The sequence below is a fragment of the Ostrinia furnacalis genome, unplaced genomic scaffold, assembly GCF_004193835.3.
Source record: "Ostrinia furnacalis isolate ACB-3 unplaced genomic scaffold, ASM419383v2 OfSCF0694, whole genome shotgun sequence".
NCBI classification, from domain to species: domain Eukaryota; kingdom Metazoa; phylum Arthropoda; class Insecta; order Lepidoptera; family Crambidae; genus Ostrinia; species Ostrinia furnacalis.
This window is the reverse complement of record NW_021130933.1, coordinates 1,179,062-1,202,758: the sequence shown is the minus strand read 5'-3', so window position 1 is coordinate 1,202,758 and position 23,697 is coordinate 1,179,062. Positions and strand designations below refer to the sequence as shown.

At 38.7% G+C, this 23,697-nt stretch overlaps 3 protein-coding genes across 4 annotated transcripts in view; 2 read left to right on the top strand and 1 right to left on the bottom strand.

The window, feature by feature from the left end:
• haf (leucine-rich repeat and fibronectin type-III domain-containing protein hattifattener) overlaps positions 1 to 14,265 on the bottom strand; it is a 29,637-nt gene extending 15,372 nt beyond the window's left edge. Inside the window, exon 1 of the mRNA XM_028299999.1 lies at positions 13,676 to 14,265. Coding sequence (XP_028155800.1) covers positions 13,676 to 13,678 — 3 coding nt within the window. The 5' untranslated portion in view covers positions 13,679 to 14,265. The remainder of the gene's footprint in view (positions 1 to 13,675) is intronic.
• The window catches only part of Rab3GAP1 (RAB3 GTPase activating protein subunit 1), a 34,498-nt gene extending 18,086 nt beyond the window's left edge, over positions 1 to 16,412 (top strand). For both annotated transcript variants that reach the window (XM_028300001.1, XM_028300000.1), the window contains 2 exons: positions 14,856 to 15,111; positions 15,337 to 16,412. In XM_028300001.1, coding sequence (XP_028155802.1) covers positions 14,856 to 15,111; positions 15,337 to 16,098 — 1,018 coding nt within the window. In that variant the 3' untranslated portion in view covers positions 16,099 to 16,412. The remainder of the gene's footprint in view (positions 1 to 14,855; positions 15,112 to 15,336) is intronic.
• Positions 16,413 to 16,807: 395 nt separating this feature from the next.
• smog (G-protein coupled receptor 158 smog) overlaps positions 16,808 to 23,697 on the top strand; it is a 29,098-nt gene continuing 22,208 nt past the window's right edge. The window contains exon 1 of the mRNA XM_028299987.1: positions 16,808 to 17,340. The gene's annotated coding sequence lies outside the window, so the exon portion shown is untranslated. The remainder of the gene's footprint in view (positions 17,341 to 23,697) is intronic.

Here is a 23,697-nt window from a genome sequence, read left to right as displayed (position 1 = left end):
GATCCTGTTGGACTGGCGGTTTGCATAGCGACGGCTTCGCCTCCCATGATCAAATACACCCTGACGTATCGTGTGACTTCACTGTTCCTATGTGTGCCATTATTGATCTGTTTGTAGTCTTATTCAGCACAAAGCTACTTTTTATCATCAAAATGAGGAGCTCCAAAAGATCCTCGACAAACTATGTACCTAATAAGTAAGTAAATACTTGTAAACTAACCGAAGCCTACAAGTTTAACAACTTGGACTTTCACCAATTTTACGCTAATTGTTTTGAATTTTTAGGACACGATGTTGTAACTTGTAACTAGAAATTCTGCGTTAAAACTTCTGGACGGACTTTCTGTTTTCACAGTTTGGTTGAACGGTGCTGTTGTTTCACATTCACGAACTTCGTCTAGTTTCTTTTAGATGTGAAATGCAATTTGCGGTTTGCTTTACGATGCAGTCGATGGAGATCATTAGTTGGAAAGCGGTGGTAATAATGAAGGAGCATGTGTCCATGCCGCGGGGCCCGTTACGTGGCGACGAGCCGCTGCCGCGCTGACCCAGCGGCTGAGTCCGTATCCGTGTACCGTCGCCCTACATGCCTTATTTCATTTCTTTCTATTACTATTGCCCTAGAACTTTTCCTCGTTACTGTTCGAAATGTGTTTTTGATTGTGTTCAAGAATGACGAAGTGAAACTGTAGTCTACGGAATCGGAACTAATTGAGAAATGATGACGCGTTGGTAGAGTGCTTTTATAAGTTATTTCAAATTAATTAAAGTTTTTGTTTAAAGATACTTATAATAAATAATAAAATATAATAAAAGAAAAGCATTGCGGCTTTTATTGTGTGGAATTTTAACTGCAATCGGTTATTTTTTGAATAAATGTCTACTTATGATGATTAAATACATGTGATATGATCATGCGAGTTTGAAATAAGTAGAGAATAGGAAATATCGATGAAATCTAATACGTATTAGTTGCGATGAATTATTTATTAGTTGGAGCGGTAGTCGGTGTTCGACACCCGGTGCCGTTAGCCCGTGGCAGGCGTCGGCCGACTCGTGGTCGTGGTACCTGTAGGTAGCCGTCGCGGCAGGGCTTTGCGAGGGCAATCTTAGCCGAAAGCTCTTTTAAAGTCAACTTACTGGTTGATGGTAGGACTGGCGGTCGTCGCGATTCGACTTCTTTTTCGTGAATTTAAAATTAATTTTATCAAATCCGTTTCATTAAATCGGGTTCCTAGGAAACTCCAACTGGTGAGTGCAAATGCGATAGCCCTCATTTGTTATAAAGTAATATAACAACGATATGTGGGACTGTTAACAGTTATGAAATTAAACACGGTTTGGCTTTCATGGAGTCCCCACTCTGATATCCATTAACATTCGATTCTAGAAATAAAAACAATCAAAATGGAGTACCTACTTCGTATAATAAATAGGTATGTTTGTTGTGGTGTACGGTAGAGGCTTTGCGCGGCATGACAATATGAAATTGAAAATTCAGCCCCTCGTATTGGCAGATAACGAGCGCCGCGGATCCGTAACGAACGGCTCGCGATGGAATCTAATTAATAATTTTATTTATTCATTTCAATTTTGTTGACGAATTTTGCCGTAACAGATTTTATCCGGCTTTGTTGGTTTTAGATATCTGTTAAATATTAAAATAGGTACTTGACAGCCATTCAAAAGGTGGATGTAAAACATCGAGTTATACTTTCAAGGCGTATAATAACAAGATAGCTATCGTTATTATTTTATAGTTTTTCGAGTGACCAATAATTTCAATTGCGTGACCGATGAGTAATAAATACTAACAAATCTAATTAATTGGTAACAAAGTTAAGTGATAATTTGTCAAATCGAATAATTATGATTCCGCATGAAATACTTGTGATTTATCCGTCCAAGATCCTTTGTTTCTACATAAATCTACACAATTTATTAAACTATCAATAATAAACTGTCAGTGCAATTATAATAGCATGAGATTGTATACAGGGTGTGCGATATGAAATAGGCTCTACTATTTTCCTAATACGAGTACTTGATTATGACACGGTAATCTATATATATAAAAGAAAGTGGTGTTAGTTACTTCGCTTATAACTCAAGAAGGGCTGAACCGATTTAGCTGAAAATTGTCAGGGAGGTAGTTTAGAGCCAGGAGAAGGACATAGGATACTTTTTATCCCGTTCGAAATTAAAAAAAAAGTCTGCTTATTTATTGCCATTAAGGCAGAACAAAGTTCGCCGGGTCAGCTAGTAATACATATAACTTAGTTTCAAAATTTCAGAAAATCGTTTTTTCAAACCAATTATCGCACTTAAATATAGTCTATCCTATTGAGTCGGTTTCCTGGGAATGATAACTAATTAAAGAAAATTAGGGAAAATCGTGATATTTTGTGAATAAGGTAATACTGGTTTTCAGGCAAAAAGCTTGGTTCGAATTAACTGATTGCTCTAACTTGTCCTTTAGAGCCTCACAGAAGAGATAATTACTATAGATATCGGCAGTTTAAGATGTCCAGCGGAGTAGAAGTGCCCATTAGAACTCTTCGATTGCGTCACGGGAGGTGGCGGGTAATCGACCCTCCTAGCCTTCACAACGCACGCATATAAAGCGATTTTGCGCTTTGATCATGCTTTCAGATTAATTACATTATAATCCAAGCTCTTGCATCATTGCCTATGTCTTGGTACTATTACTTATTCTGTGCCTATGTCAAGGTTTTTTCTTTAACTTTATCGTTTTAAAACTTTCGCTTTCAATCAGTTTGTCAGGGAGGTAGTTTAGAGCCAGGAGAAGGACATAGGATACTTTTTATCCCGTTCGAAATTAAAAAAAAAGTCTGCTTATTTATTGCCATTAAGGCGGAACAAAGTTCGCCGGGTCAGCTAGTTGTAAATAAATGACACTTAAATTAATAACATAGAGTCATTCAGTACATGAGTAATCATTGGAATGTATTGTAAAATGAGTTAACTGCCGTTCCAAACTGCATCTGCGGAAGCGAAATAACTATTTACTGCAAAGTGCATTATTTATGCAGTTATGTAACAGCCGAGCGGCTGTGGGTAATGGCTGCGATCCTGGAGAGCTCGCGTTTGGTGCCCGGGCGTTCCGCGCCGCTCTGACGGGAAGCGGTGCGTTCGCTTCTCCGGATCCAAGTTATTTTATATGCACTACACTTAAGTAACTTCCTAATGTTTGTTTCGCTTCAATAAAACGCGACATGTAAATTGCTACTTTGAAAATGGGATCTCTATAATAAAAGGTTTACGGAGAAATCTTCTTTTGAAACAAGGTTATTGTGATCTGAGAAAAATCTTGGAACCACGTTTTTTCATTTCAAATAGCTTGTGTGAAGTCATTTTCTAGTATTGAACGTTGTAAAAAACGATCGGTATGCGGTGATGCGTTATTGGTTCCGGAGATTCGCGCAAAAGCTGAGTGCGAGACGATGCGCCCGCGCTGGCCGCGATGCCGAGCGGCGCGAGACCATGCTGCAGCCTGACCACGATTATGGTAAACAGGCTCGTTGTCGATGCAAATGCCGTGCCAGTTACACCGTGCNATGATCCTAATTAGGTGATTATTCAAAGCGCCTTTTGAGTTACTTTGCCGAACGCCGTTCCGTGACTTTTAACGGACTTGCCAAGTAGAACAAGCTTTTGTTTCGATTCTTTAACCGTATCTCGTTTACTTTATTAATTAATTAATAAATAATATCTATCGTGCCTACAAGGCGTGTTAGGTTAATGTGATTGATATTTGCGACTAAAAACATTAATCTCATCACGCGCCGTTGAGTACTCAGTCTTCAAATTGATGTGGTTTTTCTAAGTTATATTAAAGTACCCTACATTTTAAATTGCTGGTTTGTTTCTTGGTTCTGGTTGGTTGGCAGTGGAGCTGGTAGATCGACACCGTGAAAAATAAAATTATTTTCATGATATTTATAACGTTCGATAAGTTTTATTAATTTCAGCCAAAGGTTTTAAAGGTTAATGACTATTAGTCATAATTTTTCATCCAGGGTTAAAACTAGCTTTGAACTAGGTAGAAGTGAAAGAGAAAAATAATAGCCGTGGCCGTAGCCTGCAGAATTTGCAGATGCATTTACCAACATATATCTTACTAAAATATCATTGTTACCAAGCTGACGCCACAGCATCAAGTTTGCTCCGAGCGTAACAAATCATCCGGCTACGTTACGGCACCCATAAGACGAGCTAGCAAGTATAGATGCGCTATAAAAAATGTGCGAGTGATCGCTATAAGAATTTCTTAGTTCACCGACGCGGCGCAATCTCGTGTTGCGCTATTCTTTAATGCCCCGATAGCCGCTAATCTATCTTCGCTGCGACGTGACTGAGATGAATGTCGCCTCGCCTGCCACCTGCTCAGGAGCGCTAAACCCTCTCACTATCGTGTTATGCCGCATCCAATATGTTTGACATTAAAGTCATCTGCACGTTATAGTCATCGCATTTCTTATTGCCTGTAGAACTTTTTGTTGTCTTGATTAACAATAAAAACATACAATGTTACTAAACCTGGTTGAAAAAGAACCACCCTGTATTGCCACTAAAGCTTATTGAATTGCTAAGCACTCTATTTTATTAATTGAGCCTGTCACAGCCAGCTCGCAGTCTGTTGTGTGTGGGTTTAAGTTCAGCTGTGCAAGTACAGAGCGATGCAAGCCTCGGTAAGCTATCTGTTCCGCGCAAACTATTGTCTGTGTTTGTCTCCCGAGTGAACCACAAACTAATCACAAGTTCCCAGCACTAATTTCTATTGCAAACCGTAAAGGATCCCTTTAGTCGCTTGTTCTCTTATTGTTTGGTTAAACCGTATCTGTTTGTGATTGTTTCTCAAAGCAATTGAATATGATTATTTATTCGATTTTGAAAGAGATTCGTCCATTGCGGTTCGTTGTTTTTAGCGTTCACGATAATTACCACAAGTGGTCTACTGTTGACCAGTAGAAAAAAAATCGCTGTCGCCATTCGTGAGACATGTAATTACGTCCATACAAGATCATCGACTGACTTTGAATTATTGATTTCATCTTTACCAGTGACAGAACGAAAATCTTGTTACTCCATAGTAGGTATTTACTGTATAATAAGAAAAGTATTAGAATAGATATTTCTTAACAATGTTATTTCGTTTCCTACGTTGTTGTTTTTACGTGCTTCACTATTTGTTAGCTTCTCTCACTAAATTACGTCGAAAGTGAAAACTTATAAGTGGCTGCCATTCGGCTTTAATTATGCGAGTAGTGAGGAAACTTTGTGTTTTATATGCCAGTTGTTCTACTCTTGTGACTAAGTTAAAGTAAGTTATTGTAGTTATGAAAATATGATCATATTTCCTTCTCCTTGGTGCAATTCAGTGGTCAGAGTCTTTCGAGGAGTATAGGGTTCAAATAGCAAGTGTTTTTGTCAGTAGCATGATACATAAGATACATACATACATTCATTATTAATAATTCAAATGTATAAGTACTTACTTAAATTAATAATAAAAAAGCAGAATGCATTTCACTCTGTAATCCTTATAATCTGAAGTACTCTCGTCTCTAAGCATCTAAAGCAGTGGTTCTTAACCTTTAAGTCACGACGGACCATTTTACCAAATTTCTGTCTTGTCAGGGCCCACTTAAATTTTTTCAAAATCCTATGAAAGGTGAGGTCGATTTCTCGCCCACTGTGCGACGTTTGCGTTGTGTTGACTCGACTCATTACGTCACGTCACTTGTTTATTACGATGTCTTCGCGGACCACTTGGAATGCCTCCAGGGACCACCAGTGGTCCGCGGACCACCGGTTAAGAACCACTGATCTAAAGACTCTACCTAGTTATAAAAACAATCATTAGTCTACTGAGTCCTCATATACCCCCACCTACATTTTTACCTAAACATGATTGTATTCCAGTCACGCACTGTGCTTGTCGTACTTATTTGTAATCGACCTCTAGGGAGTACTTTAACCAGTAGATACAATCCAGTGTTTATTGTGTGTAAATAAGTTGCTAGCGGTTAGCAGTTTTTACTTTCCGTATGAGAATTTCTTAAGCAAATTAGTGGCTTGGGCAGTCTTTCACCGCTTTGTAAGGCGAGTTTCCGACATTAACCTACATGTTATTTGTGGGCCGCAGTGCGTCGGATCGAGTTGACCTCGCAACGAGGTGGCGTACACAACACTGTAAACAATGCCGCGCGTCTCCCACGGGCGGCGTGCGTCTGCTGATCGGCAACACAGTTACCTCTCATTGTCTCCAGTTCGCCGCAGTTCTGTTTTTGTCCACCACGAGTCATCGGTGAAAATCGGCAACAAAAAGCGCAACTTTTCCGGGAGTGATAAATGACCGCGCCTTCGACTCGTCGAAGTTAATTAGACGCCTTTGTTTCAGCGGTTCTATGGCCTGCGTAATGTGATCAGATGCAAATTGCTACTTCACGTCTATTAGTACTTAAACACGGTTCATTTAAAACATTGCCCTTCCGCTTGCTATTGGGTAAAATCAGTAGTCTAGAAAGATTAAACTTTCATACAGTGTAGGTAGGGTGTGTATAAGCACAACCTATTTGTGGTTAAAATATGTTATTTATATGACACGTTATTTTTATGGGATCTATAAAATTTATCGGCTAATCAGAGAACATTAATCTCGAGTATAAAAACAATAGCAAAAGATAGGCGTTTACGCTGAAGTCGTAGAACCAAGGGTCTCCCCATCAGTTCTCTCTTGGGGCCTCGGGGACCGATGCTGCCTCACACATTACCTATGAATAGAGCTTTTACGCCGAAAGTAATTCTGGATTTACGAGCCCGCTACCAAACACCATTACGGTCGCGATTCGCGGCGGCAACATTAGTTTATGAATGAGAAAATTTACATATAAAACGGGTATATCGCACAGAGAAACGAAACGGAAGTTTTTGAATTAATTCTGAGAACAGGTGTAGCGCCAGCTCTGATTCGGAAAGCCAATTAAACCTTGCTCGCGAGTGGCGCAGGACTCGAATAAGCGCAATTTAGTGGCTCGCAAATTTCACAGGCGAATGCCGGCAGAAACTACAGGCGAGCGGCTGATGTTTGGACCCCATACCCCATTGTGAGCGCCCTGCACACAGCAGGATTACGGAGCCGATTGTTGACGTAGCATTCGAGTTTCTGTCAGAGAATTCAATTTCGCGGTTTTTGTTGCTTATTTCCTTGCTAGGGCTTGTGTTTAGTGGTATTTAGTACAAGACAAGCACCTCCTATTTGAAGAATTCATATTCGAAATAGCAAACATTTACTTAATTCGTATGCATCTTACCTTTGAAACTTCATTTTCGCGCAACTTCATGTTAGTTACAGAATTCAAATGGTTGAATTTTCTGACTTTACGTTTTCTACTTGGACGAATATATTCGTCCAAGGTTTTCTACCTGAGACGTTCACTCAGGTAGAAAACGTAAAGTCAGAAAATTCATGACTTATTATTACTTGTACTTTTTTAAACTGCAGTAATATTCAAAGTAGGTACAACTAGTAATTTTAAAGGGGATAAAAAATACAAAAAGACGAGAATAGGAAATCAATTTCCTACATGATTTGTTTCCATACTTGTACACACAATATTTTAAAAATACATTTCCTATACAATCATTATGTAGTATACAGTGAGGGAGGTGTGAGTAGGTTGGGGGTAGTTGGTACTTGCTTAATGCCATCTATCAAACGGAGGATTTACTTACTGATGGCATAAGAAAACGANAGTAACAATAATACGGTTCCTTGTTTCGTGATACTGATTATTCCAAATTCCCCAAGTAAAATTCATGGATTATTGTCAAAATGTGTCAATTAACTATTATCTATCCCATAAACAATACAATTATACAAAGATAAATAAAACAAATCGAAATAAAACCAAAATTATGCTGGTACTACTTATGCTAATTTATCTTAAAATCATGAGAAACTTAAATAAATGCATTATTTGTTTCATAACTTACATTTAAATTATCATAAATAATTATTTAAAAACCAAGCATCAAAATGTTATCCATAATATCCTTGAATCGGTAGTGTTACGAAATAGGGGACACCCAAAAAATAATATGTACGCTATTTCGTGAGTCAATTAATCGCAATTTTAAAGGAATTCTACGTTTTCATATAACTTTTTTCTAAGCCAAATCAATTGTCAAGGAACACATGAAACCACTATTACAAGTTTTATTTAAATGGATGTTCCTTCGCCTTTTTATAAGCTTAAGAAGTTGGAGCGCTAACCTTACGGTGAGAGCAACCTTTGCAAGCCGCTCGGCTGTTTTTGGCTCTCTGAGAGTTTGAAGCTTCGTATTGCTCTCATCTTTGGCGCCACAATGTTGGTACTTGGTTTTTTAGATAGCTTAAATAATAGAGTTTTTGTAGTAATGAAGAATTTTTATAAATAATATTCCATTTGCTTATTATTTGAGCTAGAAAAAAAACTTACGAACTTACGTACTATCACGAACTAGTAGCCGTTTACCTTAGTTACAGAATTCAAATGGTTGAATTTTCTGACTTTACGTTTTCTACCTGAGACGTTCACTCAGGTAGAAAACGTAAAGTCAGAAAATTCATGACTTATTATTACTTGTACTTTTTTAAACTGCAGTAATATTCAAAGTAGGTACAACTAGTAATTTTAAAGGGGATAAAAAATACAAAAAGAGGAGAATAGGAAATCAATTTCCTACATGATTTGTTTCCATACTTGTACACACAATATTTTAAAAATACATTTCCTATACAGTTGTTTCTATAAATACAATCATTATGTAGTATACAGTGAGGGAGGTGTGAGTAGGTTGGGGGTAGTTGGTACTTGCTTAATGCCATCTATCAAACGGAGGATTTACTTACTGATGGCATAAGAAAAAACATACGGGTCGAATTGAGAACCTCCTCCTTTTTTTGAAGTCGGTTGAAAACGACTCCCCTGGATAATATGGATGGGTTGACATTACTACAGTAATCTTTGTTGATTGTAGTTTTGATGTAGGTACATTACTTGCGTACCTAGGTATTTGTTATTTTCAATTCTATTACAATTTACAACTAGACTAATAAAGCCAATGTTGATTGTGGACACGAAGTATAGGTATTTTTATGTGCACACCTTTTTGCGAAAATTGAATTTTACACGAAACTTCTCTAATTACAAACGGTGCAATAAACTTTACTCAACTTATATCACGTGAAATGTTAACTGTAATGGGTGCAATTAAAACATTGACAACAACTGCAGCTGGCGACTGGCTGTTGAATTCAGAAAGCTGAAATAAGGCTTTATTTACACGTGGGTATAAAAATTCTTTATATGACTACATATTTTAGTTACGCTCAAGTCAGGTAGTTTTACGGCCTATCTAGTCATTTAAGTAACATAAATGTTACTATAAATAAATCAAATCTTTCATGTTTAATAGGTTCAGTTCGTCAGTGGAGTATCATGTTTGTTACATCGTTAGTTCATGAGCACGCCGCCTAAGCCGCCCAAACTCGCAACTACAACAACGTTCGCTATACCGACGTAAATTGAAATTCACGCGTCGACGAAGCGGTTTAAAGTTGAGAAGTGCTTCAACATTAAACCGGTGTCGATCAAAGTACTTTATAACTTTAATTCATCATTTTTGACGTATTTTGCAAAATAATTTGTGCAATTTTAAATAAAACTTATCTTTAACAATTGATACTGACATCTGAATTTGGAGCCATGTGCTGAGTCTCGTTAAAAGTCCATCGAATATTAATTTATTGATTTATATTTCAGCAGTTGAGTTCGTGAAGTGTTATGACTTATGAAGCAAGCTATAAATTTAAGGCCGGGTAACAGAGAAAATGGCGAAAATGAGGTTTTCATTTTTCATTTTTGAGGTACTAANACTGACTGACATAGCCCGCAGAATCGCTAAAATCAAGTGGCAGTGGGCGGGGCACATAGCTCGAAGAGCTGATGGCCGCTGGGGCAGGAAAGTTCTTGAGTGGCGACCACGAGCTGGAAGACGTAGCGTGGGCAGGCCTCCCACTAGGTGGACCGACGATCTGGTGAAGGTCGCGGGAGGTACCTGGATGCAAGCGGCGCAGGACCGGTCTTTGTGGAAATACTTGGACGTCATTTGGCTAGTTAAGGCAGTAGGCAAAGTTTTCCATAATGAACGGTCCTGCGCTGCCCGCATCCAGGCTCTTCCCGCGACCTTTACCAGATCTTCGGTCCACCTAGTAGGAGGCCTGCCCACGCTACGTCTTCCAGCCCGTGGTAGCCACTCGAGAACTTTCCTGCCCCAACGGCCATCGTCTCTACGAGCTAAGTGCCCCGCCCACTCAAGTCAAAAGTCTTTGACCAGTGTGTGTTGCCAGTGATGGTATACGGATCTGAAGTGAGACAAAGGGCGATGGAGCGGGCTATGCTCGGAGTTTCCCTGCGTGATCGAATCAGAAATGAGGAGATCCGCAGGAGAACCAAAGTAACCGACATAGCTCGCAGAATTGCTAAAATCAAGTGCGCCATACTTTCGAGCATTTCTAAGACACTGTGCCATCTCGTTGGAGTAGATGTTTTGACTGTAGGTATGTTTGCCAAATTTACAAATAAGGCACGACGAGCTTCTGTCTCTTCTACCACGTCTTCACTGTCTACAGAGACTGGATCGTTTTCATCTTCCTCTATCACTTGAGAAACAGTCTCCAAAGAGTTTTGTCTCGGCGCGAATTTTAAACTACCGGCTTCGGCGGCGGCGCGCTGACTCCTTATGGCGGCGGCGCGCCGCGGCGGCGCGCACGTCTATTTCGTACCAATCTGTATTAAAGAAAGCTCTAATTTATTTTATTGCTAAGCTGGAGTACCTACTAAAGTCTGATGAGATGTAAGCTTACTTAATACATCATGGTTCCATCAAATTGACAGGTTTGAAGACTTTGAAGTATGTGCATATTATTATGTAGCATCACGTATGGCGACGATTATTAAATTGTATGCAAACGTAACGCCACTATCACATGACATAAATGCCAGAGGCTAAATCTTGTCAAGTTGTGTATAGTTCCGTGGAAAACTAATAATTTTAGTTGTTACGAGAGGTGCCCACTTGCCCATATTAAAAGTAATTTATCATGATTTTACGATGCTATTGTACCTATTGCATGTATTTGTACTTACATAAAGTGCAAACTAGTGATGCAATTCTATTATTCTAGTTATAAAATACTCACTGAATATATTATGTTATACCGATATGCGTTTACAATTAATCGCAATGTAATAAACTGTAACAGTAATCGCAAAAGAATTCATTTAGTAGACGCAGACGAATAAATACAACAGTTTTTTGTACAGTATTAATCTCTTAGCTAACCAACAAAATCTCGTGTTTTCTTTAAAGTGGATAAAAATAAAAACGCATATCATCTATCCAGCATTTTAGAAAACTTACGGGCAAAAGAATAGGTACTGTACAATACGTTTACCAATTACAATAAATGACTCTACATACGGAATATATTTTTGCTTTAACAATCGTGTTCGATCTCTTCCATCGTATTGCTGACTCGACGCAACACAATCAAACTTGAATTACAGACTCAAGTTTCGGTGCCTTGAGGCCGAATTGATAAGCCAAAGTTAGGCACTCTCGAAATGACTGTTGTTAGTCGCTGTTGTTTAAATCAATACCAACACCGTGTAAAGCTTTGAATACTAAAAATGTTGTTTATAACATCCTGTTCACTCAATCGAATATTTGAAATTAAATGCTAAATAGCAGTTACTAATTACATTTTATTTTAAAAAACGATTGTCAGTTTAATTTCAATTCCATTAGTTGCTGTGAAAATGTATTGCTTCGTTCATAACGAAGTGCAGCCGACCCCGGAAATTGACTGCACGTGGCTTTTAGTTCCGCCCCAGATGTGTATTTTATACTAAAAAGGAAATTTTAAATGAAACTTGTATCACACAAAAGATATACTTGTATCATTAACGTATTCTCGTAGAAATAGGTTCTTGGGAAAAAAATATTCGTTAAAATAAAATCATCTGTATATTCTTATTATTTGTTTACTTCGATTACTCTACCATGACTGTGCTTATCATTTATTAATTAATTAATTGTCATTATGAGAACATAATTCGAATGTTTATTAATAAAGAATGGTACCGATTTATAGATATCTACCAAAATACATTTTTTTCTTATAATTTTATAAATGATGCTGTGATTGATGTCCATTGTCGTTGAGTGGATGCATTTATGATTGTTGTTGTAAACTATCATGACTGATGTTTATTTTCATATTTTTAATTGTTCATCTCGTTTTTTTGCCAAAATATTATTTCCTAGCAAAATTTTTTGTCATTTCTTAATGATGTTATAAATTATTAATTATTTATTTTACTAATAGACATGTAATGAATATTACGAATCAAATCTTACCTCATCGCCAATAATGCCAATTCCGATCGTGTGCACGTCAAAACCAATGACTTTCTGCGCGTTTCGACGGATTGCATAGATAGATGATGTATTGCAATTTGCAGTATTAGCAGTGTATTCACCTGCGTGTAAGTCATAGTACATTGGGTTTTTTTTATTTGAGTTTAGGTACAGTTTAGTGTTATTTCTAGTAAATATCTGGAAATAAGAAGCATACAATTGAGAGTAAACAGGACAGTAATGACATAGTTGGGGCCCGGAACTGGCTTGGATAGAGCATTCAGCCCTGAAGCCACCCCGCAGGGTGAACGCCCCATCGTCGCCGCCTCTACAAATACACTGCCGAGACGGCACACGAGAAACTCTGTCGGATAAACAGACGGCCAAATGCGATAGGCGAATATTGAAGTTGCGAAAACGTAAAAGTAATTTGTATCCAAAATAGTATCGTTTTTAACGTCGCGGCCAAGGAGAAAGTGCGCGTTTGACATAGCCACACGTGAGTCTGCTGTTTACCAAGTCGCGGAATATTATGAACGTGATAATGACATTTCGAAAATGGCTAGAACAAAGTATTAACTAGCCTTTCCTTGTCGTGTTGACACTAAATGCTGCTTATTGCAGGTTTCACTTGACTATTGACGAGTTAAGTGGTTAAAACCCCATCGAAGTATGTTATTTAGCCATGATCGTAACAAAATTATTTACTATTTTATAATCAGGATTTATGTCACAAATTCACAATGAACTTTCTTACAATGATGTTCTTTGTGTATTTAGTGTGACTCTACAACTATAGCCATGTTTGAACTGTGTACTTACCAGACTTATTGTTTGTTTGTGTGTCAACATTCAACAACAGCGGACGAAAACTAATTTCGTTAATGTGCAGCCCAGTGTCTTGCTTCGAGTTTGATTTTAACTAGGTGTCTGCCATTCCCGAGCTATTGGTTTTTTTGAACCTGATTGTTGCGTTCTGTTATGTTACTAGCATGGCGAAAATATGTATAATCTTCAGAGAAAATAGTATGTCTCGTACAATTGTGGAAGAAATTATCGTTCGTGCCGGTCTCTGCACGTTGATTCTTCATAAGTGGGTCAATGTACGCGACGAGATTTTCTTTCGCTCAGTACCAGTTATCGTAGAAGAATTCGTATAAAAAATACAGAAATTTTAATAACTCACCATGATTGAGGAATCCACGTTAAACACCTGGAAAATCCTTTAAAACTGGCCACTTTCTTCTAGCACTAGCACGGATTTTTACTGTAAATCACCGATAAATTGTCATCATTGGGTCACAACAGTGGGAAAGGGGTCACTTTCGATTTGTTTTGGAACCGGTACTGCGCTCACGCCGGTGGGTTCAGGCCCATGTCTCCGCGAGGGACGCGCGCGCGGCAGTCGGTGGCGGCGCACTGATCAGCGGCTCTGGCTCCCCACCATCGCTGACCTACACCTAGTTGCTGCTCCGCACCGGCTCCGGTAAACAAACGGTTCAGCGACCGATTGCACGACGCGGACTCAAAAGCAGTGGACGTGTGGCCCGACGCTCGGCTTCTGTCCGTGCAAGTTACATATTTCTAATTCAATATGCTAACGGTTCCCGGGAGCGTTGGTGCGTTTAGCGCGCATCTCGCTTCTGGGTCGCGCCGCGCGGCCGACACACTATCTCAAGCGCAGTAATTAGAGTGCCATCATCACTTACCACCACCAGGTGCGTTCTGCGAGATGCGCTTGAGGCGCTTTCGTCGTTTTCAATATTCTCAATCTATCGTGCTAAGACGCGCCGGAGACTGCGAATTTGCATACGTGAAAGAGAAAACGTTCCACGTATTGAGCGAAACGTTGAGCATTCTCTTGATTTATTTGCTTTCTTTTGGAGGTCGTATATTTGTCTACTTAAAATTGCCGTCAAAGTGAAAGTTGTAACGATGATGAAGCAAAGCTTGACATTGTTATCGAATGCTTAGGCAAAAAATTAGTCATGTTTTTCAGCAATAAAATCTACTGTATGCGGATTCTTCTTGTATAATTGGTTAGATTTATAGTGTGCAGTAGGTAGCTTAATTCAATAGGTAAATAAAAACGATTGTAATACCTTTAGTCTTTTGTATAAGTACAAAGAATTCAGAACCCCACATATTAGGATTGGTGGTCCTGGTGACATTATTTTCAATAAGTTATCAATAAATAATAAATTATTATTCCTGATGATATGAAAAAGTATTAGTTTTATAAATGTTTATAATTATATTTTAATTAATTCTAACTCAATTATTTATTGCGTGACAGCATTTATCTGCCACATCGTCTTAAGTTATTGGATTGAACATGCAAATTAATGAAATCATTTGATTTTCAGAGTCGCAGAAGGCGTGCCGAACGCTCGAACTTGCCTGCTGCACCAAAAGTTGCAGTTGCTGAACTGTTGCATTAAGCGCGCTCTCGAGGGCTCAGGAAGCTTCGCTGGAAATTCTTCCGAAGATGAATTCTACGACTGTTCCGAAGGAGAAGGCGGCGAGGAGCAGCCGCCCTGGGACAGGCCAGTGGGTCGCCTCCAGCGGCTCGAAGATGCAACTCTAAAAAATGGAACACCACTTTATGTGCCTTGTACGCAGGTGAGATTTCAGTTCTGACTCAGAATTATCTGCAAAAAAGTAAATTACTCGCTCGACTGAGTGATCTAATCATTTAAATTCGTATATGTCGTACACTCAACATTTCGTAACTAATAAAGCAGCAAAAGTGAAAGTAACGAGAGTAGCTGTCACAATAAACTCAAATGTGTGTAAATTTTTATTGTCTTTTGCATTCAAAAGATTTAAATTATTTTTTCATTGTAGGATCCAGCGCCAAAAACTGAAGATCAATTAGAAGAGGATGCGGAGCTGATGGTGCGGTTAGGGGACGACGCTAAGGCGTCCGAGCTGCGGGCGAGGATGATGAGCGCGTCGCTGCTTTCCGACATGGAGGCGTTTAAAGCGGCCAACCCGGGCGCCGAATTGTGTGATTTTGTGCAGTGGTACTCTCCCCGGGACTGGTTGCCCGACGACGGCGGAGCTCTAGGCGCGCGTATGCTTTTACCCGGGAACCCTTGGCTCGAAACGTGGAGTGTAGCGCGACCGGTGCCCGCCGCCCGCCAGCGGAGACTTTTCGACGAAACACGGGAAGCCCAGCAGGTCCTACATTTCCTCCGCTCACGAACCGTGAGCGCGGTAGCCGAGCTCCTGTTACCTGCTATCCTGCGAGCCGGCGCGGCGAAAGCGCACGAGGAAGGCGTGGCAGGAGGCAGCAATTCGGCGGGTGGCGTAGATAAGAGGCGTATGTTTGAACTGGCCGCTAGAGACATTTATGAAGCCGAGAAGGAGGCGTGCAGATCGTTGTGCGTCCGAGCGGTGTTCGGAGATAGCGTGGAGGGGACGCCCCTGGACGTCGCCGGCAGGACGAGGATCCTCAGCGCGGCCGGGGGCGCGCTGCCGGCGCCGGCGCGCAAGGAGTTCACGCTGCGAGTCAGAGACGGCGTCGCGCCGCAAGTGATGCGCGCCGCTTTGGCCACCGACATGACCATCATAGGCGCGTTCACGGAACGCATCGTGTGCTTGTAGCAGTGCTGGGGCCTGTAGCGATGCAGGGGACCCTGATGAACAGTTGAAGGACTGGCCCGTGTCTTCCTTGTCGTGAGTTCTTTGTTTGTGATATAATGTTAAAAGTTTATTGTTATGTAATTAAAATCGGTTTTGTACGTTGAATCGTTGATAAATATGTAAGTACATCAAACGTGTTGAATTGAAGTTTAGCCATTTAATGATTATGTACATTTTATTTGTAATTATTATATGTATAGAAATATTACTTTGCTCGCTTGTGTTTGTATGTTTTTTTTATATGAAAAATTCTAAAATAGATACAGTTTAAGATTTTAAAATGTTTTATTGCGTAAATGCTACGATGCTACGAGATAACCATGACTCCCGGCGCGTGTCCTTCAGAAAGTTTCGCTTCAAGGTCACACACATTCATTACACTACAAGGGCTCGTATCTCAAATAGTATGGTTTATAAGGCGGTTAATGTGCGTCTCGTCATGAATAGGGATAAGATCGTATTCTGACCGGCATCGAAATGGCGTTCGCACGCGATCTGTGACGTCAGCTTCAGGTCCTTGCGCTATCGTGGTGGCCTGTGGCGAGGCTCAGCGATAACAGCGGCGTGGTGTCCATCGCCTGCTGCGGAGGTTAGGGCTCGGCGCGGGCCGTGGCGAGCGCGCGATGTAGCGGCGCGGCGCCGGCGTGGTGGAGCAGTGGAGAGGCGTGGGTGGGCAGCGCACGCATGCGCACGGGCGGCGCGGCCGGACCCCGCCAGAGCGCTCAGTGGCGCGCCGGTATGCCCGGTCGATTCCCGGGCGCGCGCAAACTTTCGTTCTTACCCGAAACAATCGAAAATCCTAAAATTCAACCCGAACCGACGTTGTCTACCGTGAATCCGGCCCCGCTAAAATAAAATCGGTGAATTAATATCGATCGACGATTTAAAAACGACGGAAGTGTATTAGAAGTTAGACCGGAGAGACGTTTATGGTGGAAGCATGGGACATATCTGGACATCTGTCGTGTGATAACAAAAGCACTTTACAGGGTCGCGGGATGGGTTTTAATTGCCTTTTAATTTAGATTTCGATCATGGACAACTGACTTTTTGACATATAAACGCTGTTGTGCCGCATGATTCTGTTATGAAAACATTTTGGTAACGATATTGCCATTGGTTACAGAATTGTAAAAACAATGTGTTAGAGCCGATTTCACCGGAAAGCGATAGATCATGAATAAAACATCCATCACACCGAAGGTAAGATATTTATAAGATCATAAAAATATTCAGCGTGTTCACGTTTAGCAATGTATTTACTGCCTGTATGTTTGGCCGCATCGTAAAATACAAAAACTGCGTTGCATTATTGCGCTTACGTTACAGTAAAAAATAAGTTATTAATTATTTAATAAATAAATTAACTATCGCGGAATAAATACTAATACTCCAATAAAATTTAATCAATTTGAATTTTTAAAATACTAATTAATTTGATACTTCAATAAAATTGTAGTTTAAGTCATTCGCTATTATACAGAAATATATCAGAATATTACTTTTTGAACAGTGATGACCCCAATTTCGTACGGTTATCACTAGACATCGGATTATATGCACTATCAAAATGCCAAAATATGCATGCAAATATGCACTAAAAAAGGGCGAAATATGCACAAAATATGCACAATCAAAAAAACATTATTATTAGAATTAACTTTATTTTCACAATACATAATTAATTAATTATATAGGTTATTATTACGGTTGTAATTCTTGTGACAATATAAATATATTAATTCTTGTGACAATATAAATATAGTAAAAAATATTAATAGTGACAATTTAAAAATTATGTCATAAACTGCATTTAAACAGGCCTGGCTCACTCCGCGCGGTACATCCGATAATTACCTACAGCGAAGCGCCCCGCCGGCGGGTATTATATCAGTCGAGTGTCACGCGCGCGCCCGTCAGGACGCTGGCGTGCGTTGTAGTATGATTATAATTCTATGATCGAAGTATTATTTAAAAATGGACATAAAGAGAAAGACATATTGTGTGGCATTCGGGTGTTTAAATTCTAAAAGTAATCTACCGGATTTATCTTTTTTTTTCGCTTCCCAAAGATGCTGAAAGGTTTGTTGGCCATGTAGGTAATCAATAATTCTTAGGATAGTATAGGAACCTAACCTACTATGAAGGTTTTCCATAATGAATGCATACTTACCTACATACGTACCTCACGATTCGAAACCAAGTATTTTTGTTTCGATACCGATTATGTATCGCAAAATTGGTTCGATACAATAAATACTTGGTATCGAATCAAAAGTATCGAGTACCTACTCGTATTTATTAGTATCGGAATATCCCTAGACCCGACTGGCAACACTGGTACGGATCGCTCTCAATGCGCTCTCGCAGCGTCTAATACGTATAAATACTAAAATAAGCACTGTCAATGAAAAAGTACCAAAATATGCAATAACGCTATAAAAATAGCATTATATGCGTTCGCATATGCAATAATGCAAATGCATATAATCCGATGTCTAGTTATCACTTTGCTTACAGAATGTACTGGTCAACCAACACCTCTTATACATAAAAACTATAAAGGTCAAGCTGTATCTAAGTAGTACACTGCTAATCGGAATACTTCTACTACTAACTTCTTACACTTTTAAACACTACTATTATTTTATGTTACGTTGATGTTGTACATTTTCCAGAGTTCTACTATAAAAACAACGACAACTATAGATAAAAATACGTAAAATGTAGGAAACTTCGTAGTCACCCGTAGCGTCAAATTGATTGTTAGCGATCTGTTTCAAACTGTTGTCGAGCAGGAGAAAAACAACCGTGCGCGCTGCATATGAGATTAATGAATACGGATGGCGATCCAGCTGTTACAATAATCGCAGGCGCCATTTCACCCGATAAAAGACTCCGAAAGCTTTTTTACTGTTTGTCTATCGACCCGCACTTGATTGGGCCTAATTCCTTATTGTTGTACACACATTAAATCCGACGCGAGGTCAGTCAGCTGGCCAGTTACGATGCGATGAATATTATAGTGCTCTACTATAACATTATATTCGGTTTCTGATATTACTCTACACTCTACATATTGCAACCTCGGAAAACACTTCAGCGTGGAGATTCCGATTGACTTTATAGATTTGAGTCTAACTAACTATTTCACATTCTGGGAGTGGGTAGTCAATGCGAAAAAACGCTCAACGGTTGGAATGTGCAGGTGTCAAAATGTCCATACGGACCGGTTGTTAGTGTGGCAGACAGTATGAACGTCAAAAAGTCCCAGTGCCAAAATGTACATTGTTACCATGGTTACAATGGTTTAGTGACAAATGGTACACACAAAATACAAGTACAACAAAAGGTGTGATAGATAAAATGATCAACTGATATATTGTGCTCATGAATAAATTAATAAATTTAAATGTCAAAATGTTCAATGTTCTTGTAGTCTAGTCAATAAAGTTTTTTTGGACATTTTTACCTTGATGCATTAAACACGTGTTCACGTTAGATATTATACAATAAGACGCTTGTTCAAATAAACCAGAAGACATTTTAACTTCAGTGCACCTACCATGAGTTTACGTTAGGTGTGCTCGCTAGCGAGTACGTCAAAAATCTCTATGAAGATTTTGTTTCTTGAAAGTAGCCTCTAGGGGCGCTACACAATATGTCATACAATTAATGTCATTTTTTTACGTAGTCGCTAGCGAGCACAACTAACGTAAACTCATGGTAAGCACACAGATCATTTTAACCATTGCTCATTTCGACGTTCATACTTTTTGCCACACTAACAGCCGGTCCGTATGGACATTTTGACACCTGCACATTCCAACCGTTGAGCGTTTTTTCGCATTGACTACCCAGAATGCTATTTCATGTCTTTTACCAATTTGGGTATCACGTAGGAAGATAGATTTTTCCCATTGATACGAATTTTTAGAATCGTGAGAATTTGTATTGATTTACTATTCATAAAGTTTAGTGTAAAATTAATAAACTAAATAAATCATACAATGTGACTCAGATCCAAAATTACATTACCTAAACGTAAATCTTGTATTTCCTGCTGTCGGAAACCAGACCACGAGTTATTCACTAAATCAAACAGGCGCTGGATCATGTCATGGGGAACAATTCCTTAACCTTATTTATAGGGGAATCGAGGAAATCTCATTCATATGAAAAATAAAATCAAATCGATTATAAATAACGTATAACTACATAAGCAGGTGTAGGTAGTAGATGCAGTGTAGTTATGTTATACACACATAAGTACGTGGGTTAAATTCTCTATGTAAATTAAAAAATATAAAAATTAAGATTTTTTTAATCAAAAATTTTTAATTTTTAGTAAGTAGATATGATGTTTTAAGTAGAGGACCTTCATTAATAGTTAAAATAAAGAATAATCCCTAAAACTTCCCTGAGTTACCTATGACAATTTTTCATGCATTGCAGGTGGTCTGAATCACCGAATCAGCGCAAAAATCTCGGCTTTTAATTGAACATGTTATCGTAGATAACATTGTTATTGGAGCATGGTGATTTTTTTTACGATGTCGATGTTATTCCCCAAGTACTTAGCTGTACCATCACCTGATTTCTTAGTTTTTACAATTAATTCTTGAACGTATTTGTTTTAAATAAGTTAACATTCTTCGATTTAGCGGTAACCATTTTCACAAATTCCTATTGTTACTATCGATGGCCCGTCTGTTTACTCAGTAGGTCGTTTCGTATTGGTCTTATTGTTTGTTCATTAATATGGCCTTGAGAAATGCCTTTATTACTAAAATTAACTTCTCTTGCTTTGTAGAGATAGCTGTTTTTGAGCATATTTTGTATAATAAGTAAAATACAACTACGCTTCAATTTTATTCGCATAAGGAAACTGGTTTTCCTGCTGAAAAAAAAATCTTATTTCTTATCTACTTAGAACTCGACATTTTAATTTAAATATTATTATGTATACATATTACATTATATATTTTGCTAGAAATAGTTCTATTAATAAAGTAATGTAAGCCTCTTTTTTGCCTGAGATACAGGAATTATAATTCTTAGTTCAGGCACGTATGTACTTTTACCTATTATAGTTTAATATTTAAAAACTGTCAATAAGTTATTCAATAAAGAATTTATTTATTTATTTATTTATATTTATTTTAACTAATTAATAAATATCCATTTGTATCTAAAATATTAATTTTCCGGGGTAGAGTTACATGGTCGCTTTTACGAAAGTAGAAAAATATGTCCTTTCATGGTTTCATACAGACTAAAGGCAGGTAATTTTAAATAGCAATGGTGCATTTATAGACCGCTCGTTCAAAGTCTTGGCCAGCAGCCTTGGTGACGTGAAGCGTGCTCGCATGTTAAATGGAGCGGTGCTTCTGCCCTCTATCTCCACCGAGCGCTTCTGAGGCTATTATAAATAGTAGGGCAGTTAAGGGAGACCACTACTTATTACGGTTTCGTATCTTACGGATAAAATATTAATATACAGAGACGCTCAAACTCAACGCGAATCTCGTGAGGCGGGGCGACGTCATTTTAATAATATAGTGATATTTCGTCCTGTCGCAAACATTTTGACAAGGCATTATTCGCTTTGTGCGCTATTTGCTCGAAAAAGATTAACAAACAGGGCTCTCTTTGACGTACATTTCTCATTTGATACATTTATAAATGTAATAATACTTAGTTTATTCTGAATGCCATCACTAACACGCATTAAACTTCAATTTTACTGAAGTGTCTTAAAAAAAGTACGCTCTATTCTTTGATTTACTATCACATCAAAATGAGAATTGAACCGACGTAACCGGATTTATCCGATCAAACGGAACGTAGGTAGACGTACACTATAAATATAAGTTTCTTTCATATTCGAGGCTTAAATTCTACTGCAGTGTCTTAAAGTTGAAGATACTCCTCTTTGATTTATTATCCGATCAGAACGAGATTTGACCGGACATAACCGGATTTATCCGATCAAATGGACCGTAGCACCATCGGCAATATCTGCGATAGCCTATATCGCCATTGTACTTTGTTGCCGGCTCGTCCGAGTTCAGGACAATAGTTCAGAGACACATCTCGCCATCTCATGTTACTTGTTAGCCTGAAGGGCAGCTTTAATTGATTGCAGCGACTCGAGACTCGACAAGGAGGTAAAGCAATCATTACGGGAAAAAAGTCTGAAATAAAAGTCTTACTTGAAACAAAACCGAACTTCTTAAATGAGTGATATAATCTGACGGACTTTAGTATTTAGTAAACACACAGTCTAGCCGCTCTACTAAAACTAATGGATGTTTGTGGGTAGGTATGTGAAATCGTAAATCTTGTTTTTGAAGCATCCGATATGGAAATTGATATTATTTATGAGTGCAAGAAGATATTTTTAATTTTACTTTGAAATATTCGGTTCGTACGCAATACGGAAATTTTGAAAACCCATTTAAAGAGATCACTCATGAGTCATGACCGACGGATGAATTCAAATCGATCTGACCGTACTTACTAAACTTCTACACTTGAAATTCAGTACAAAGATGTAGGTTTATTGATCCAAGGAAGGATATACCTAGTCTGGTCATAAGTTCTGTCATATGATCATAACTTTTTAATTTTGAATGAAGGTCACAAAAATATTTATTGAATTAGAATTTAGAATATTTAACGAAATTAAAAATGTGCACTGTTTGAATTTTATTTGTTTTTAAATATGTAGTGGATGCATAAAGAAGACCGAACAGCAGTTGTCACGCTGCATTGGTGCGGTTACGCGCCAAAGCAGATTTTCGATGTGCTGAAAAAATTGAATTAAATATCAATTTAAAGTTTATCGTTTCATCAAACGATATAATGAAGTTTTAAGTGTAGAAGACACAAAACAAAAGTAATTATCCTTGCACGGTTAAGACTCCAGCAGCGTTAAAAGCTGCGAAGGCGCGAACTCAAAAAAATCCCATGCGTTAGCAGACTTTGCCTGCCCTGGAGGTCGGCTTAAGCACAACCAGGGTGAAATTGGTATTTTGAAGACTCGAGGTTTCAAACTTTTTGAATAAAAATCAAAAATCACTTGGATGCGCGTTTAAAAGACCTGAGATTGAAGAAATCCCACGTTTTGCTTAAGCGGTACGCGGGAAAAAAGTACCTTGAAAAAATTTTTCGAAAAAATTTTTTTTACCATGGAGGAGAGTTACAAAAAAACAAAATGTTAAATTGGATGCGTACATCAATGAAGAAGCACCAGCTTAATTTCGGCTGTCCAGCTAGGCCAGCTTTTATCGTCACTCAAGTTTTGGTAACATGTCTCAAATTTGGGCTTTTTTGAGGTATTTTTTGCATGAAAGTCATAAAAACGAATGCCATTCTGTATCAAAATTCAGTTCTCACAAAGCTTATGGAACCTTTTTCACATATCATGCTCAATAACAGACACTGGGAGTTCCACCAGGATTCTGAGCCAGCTCATAGAGCGAAAAGCGCGCAAAACCCGCTCGTAGGGCGTAAAATTGACCTCAGCTGGCACGAAGTCTGGCCCTCATCCAGTCC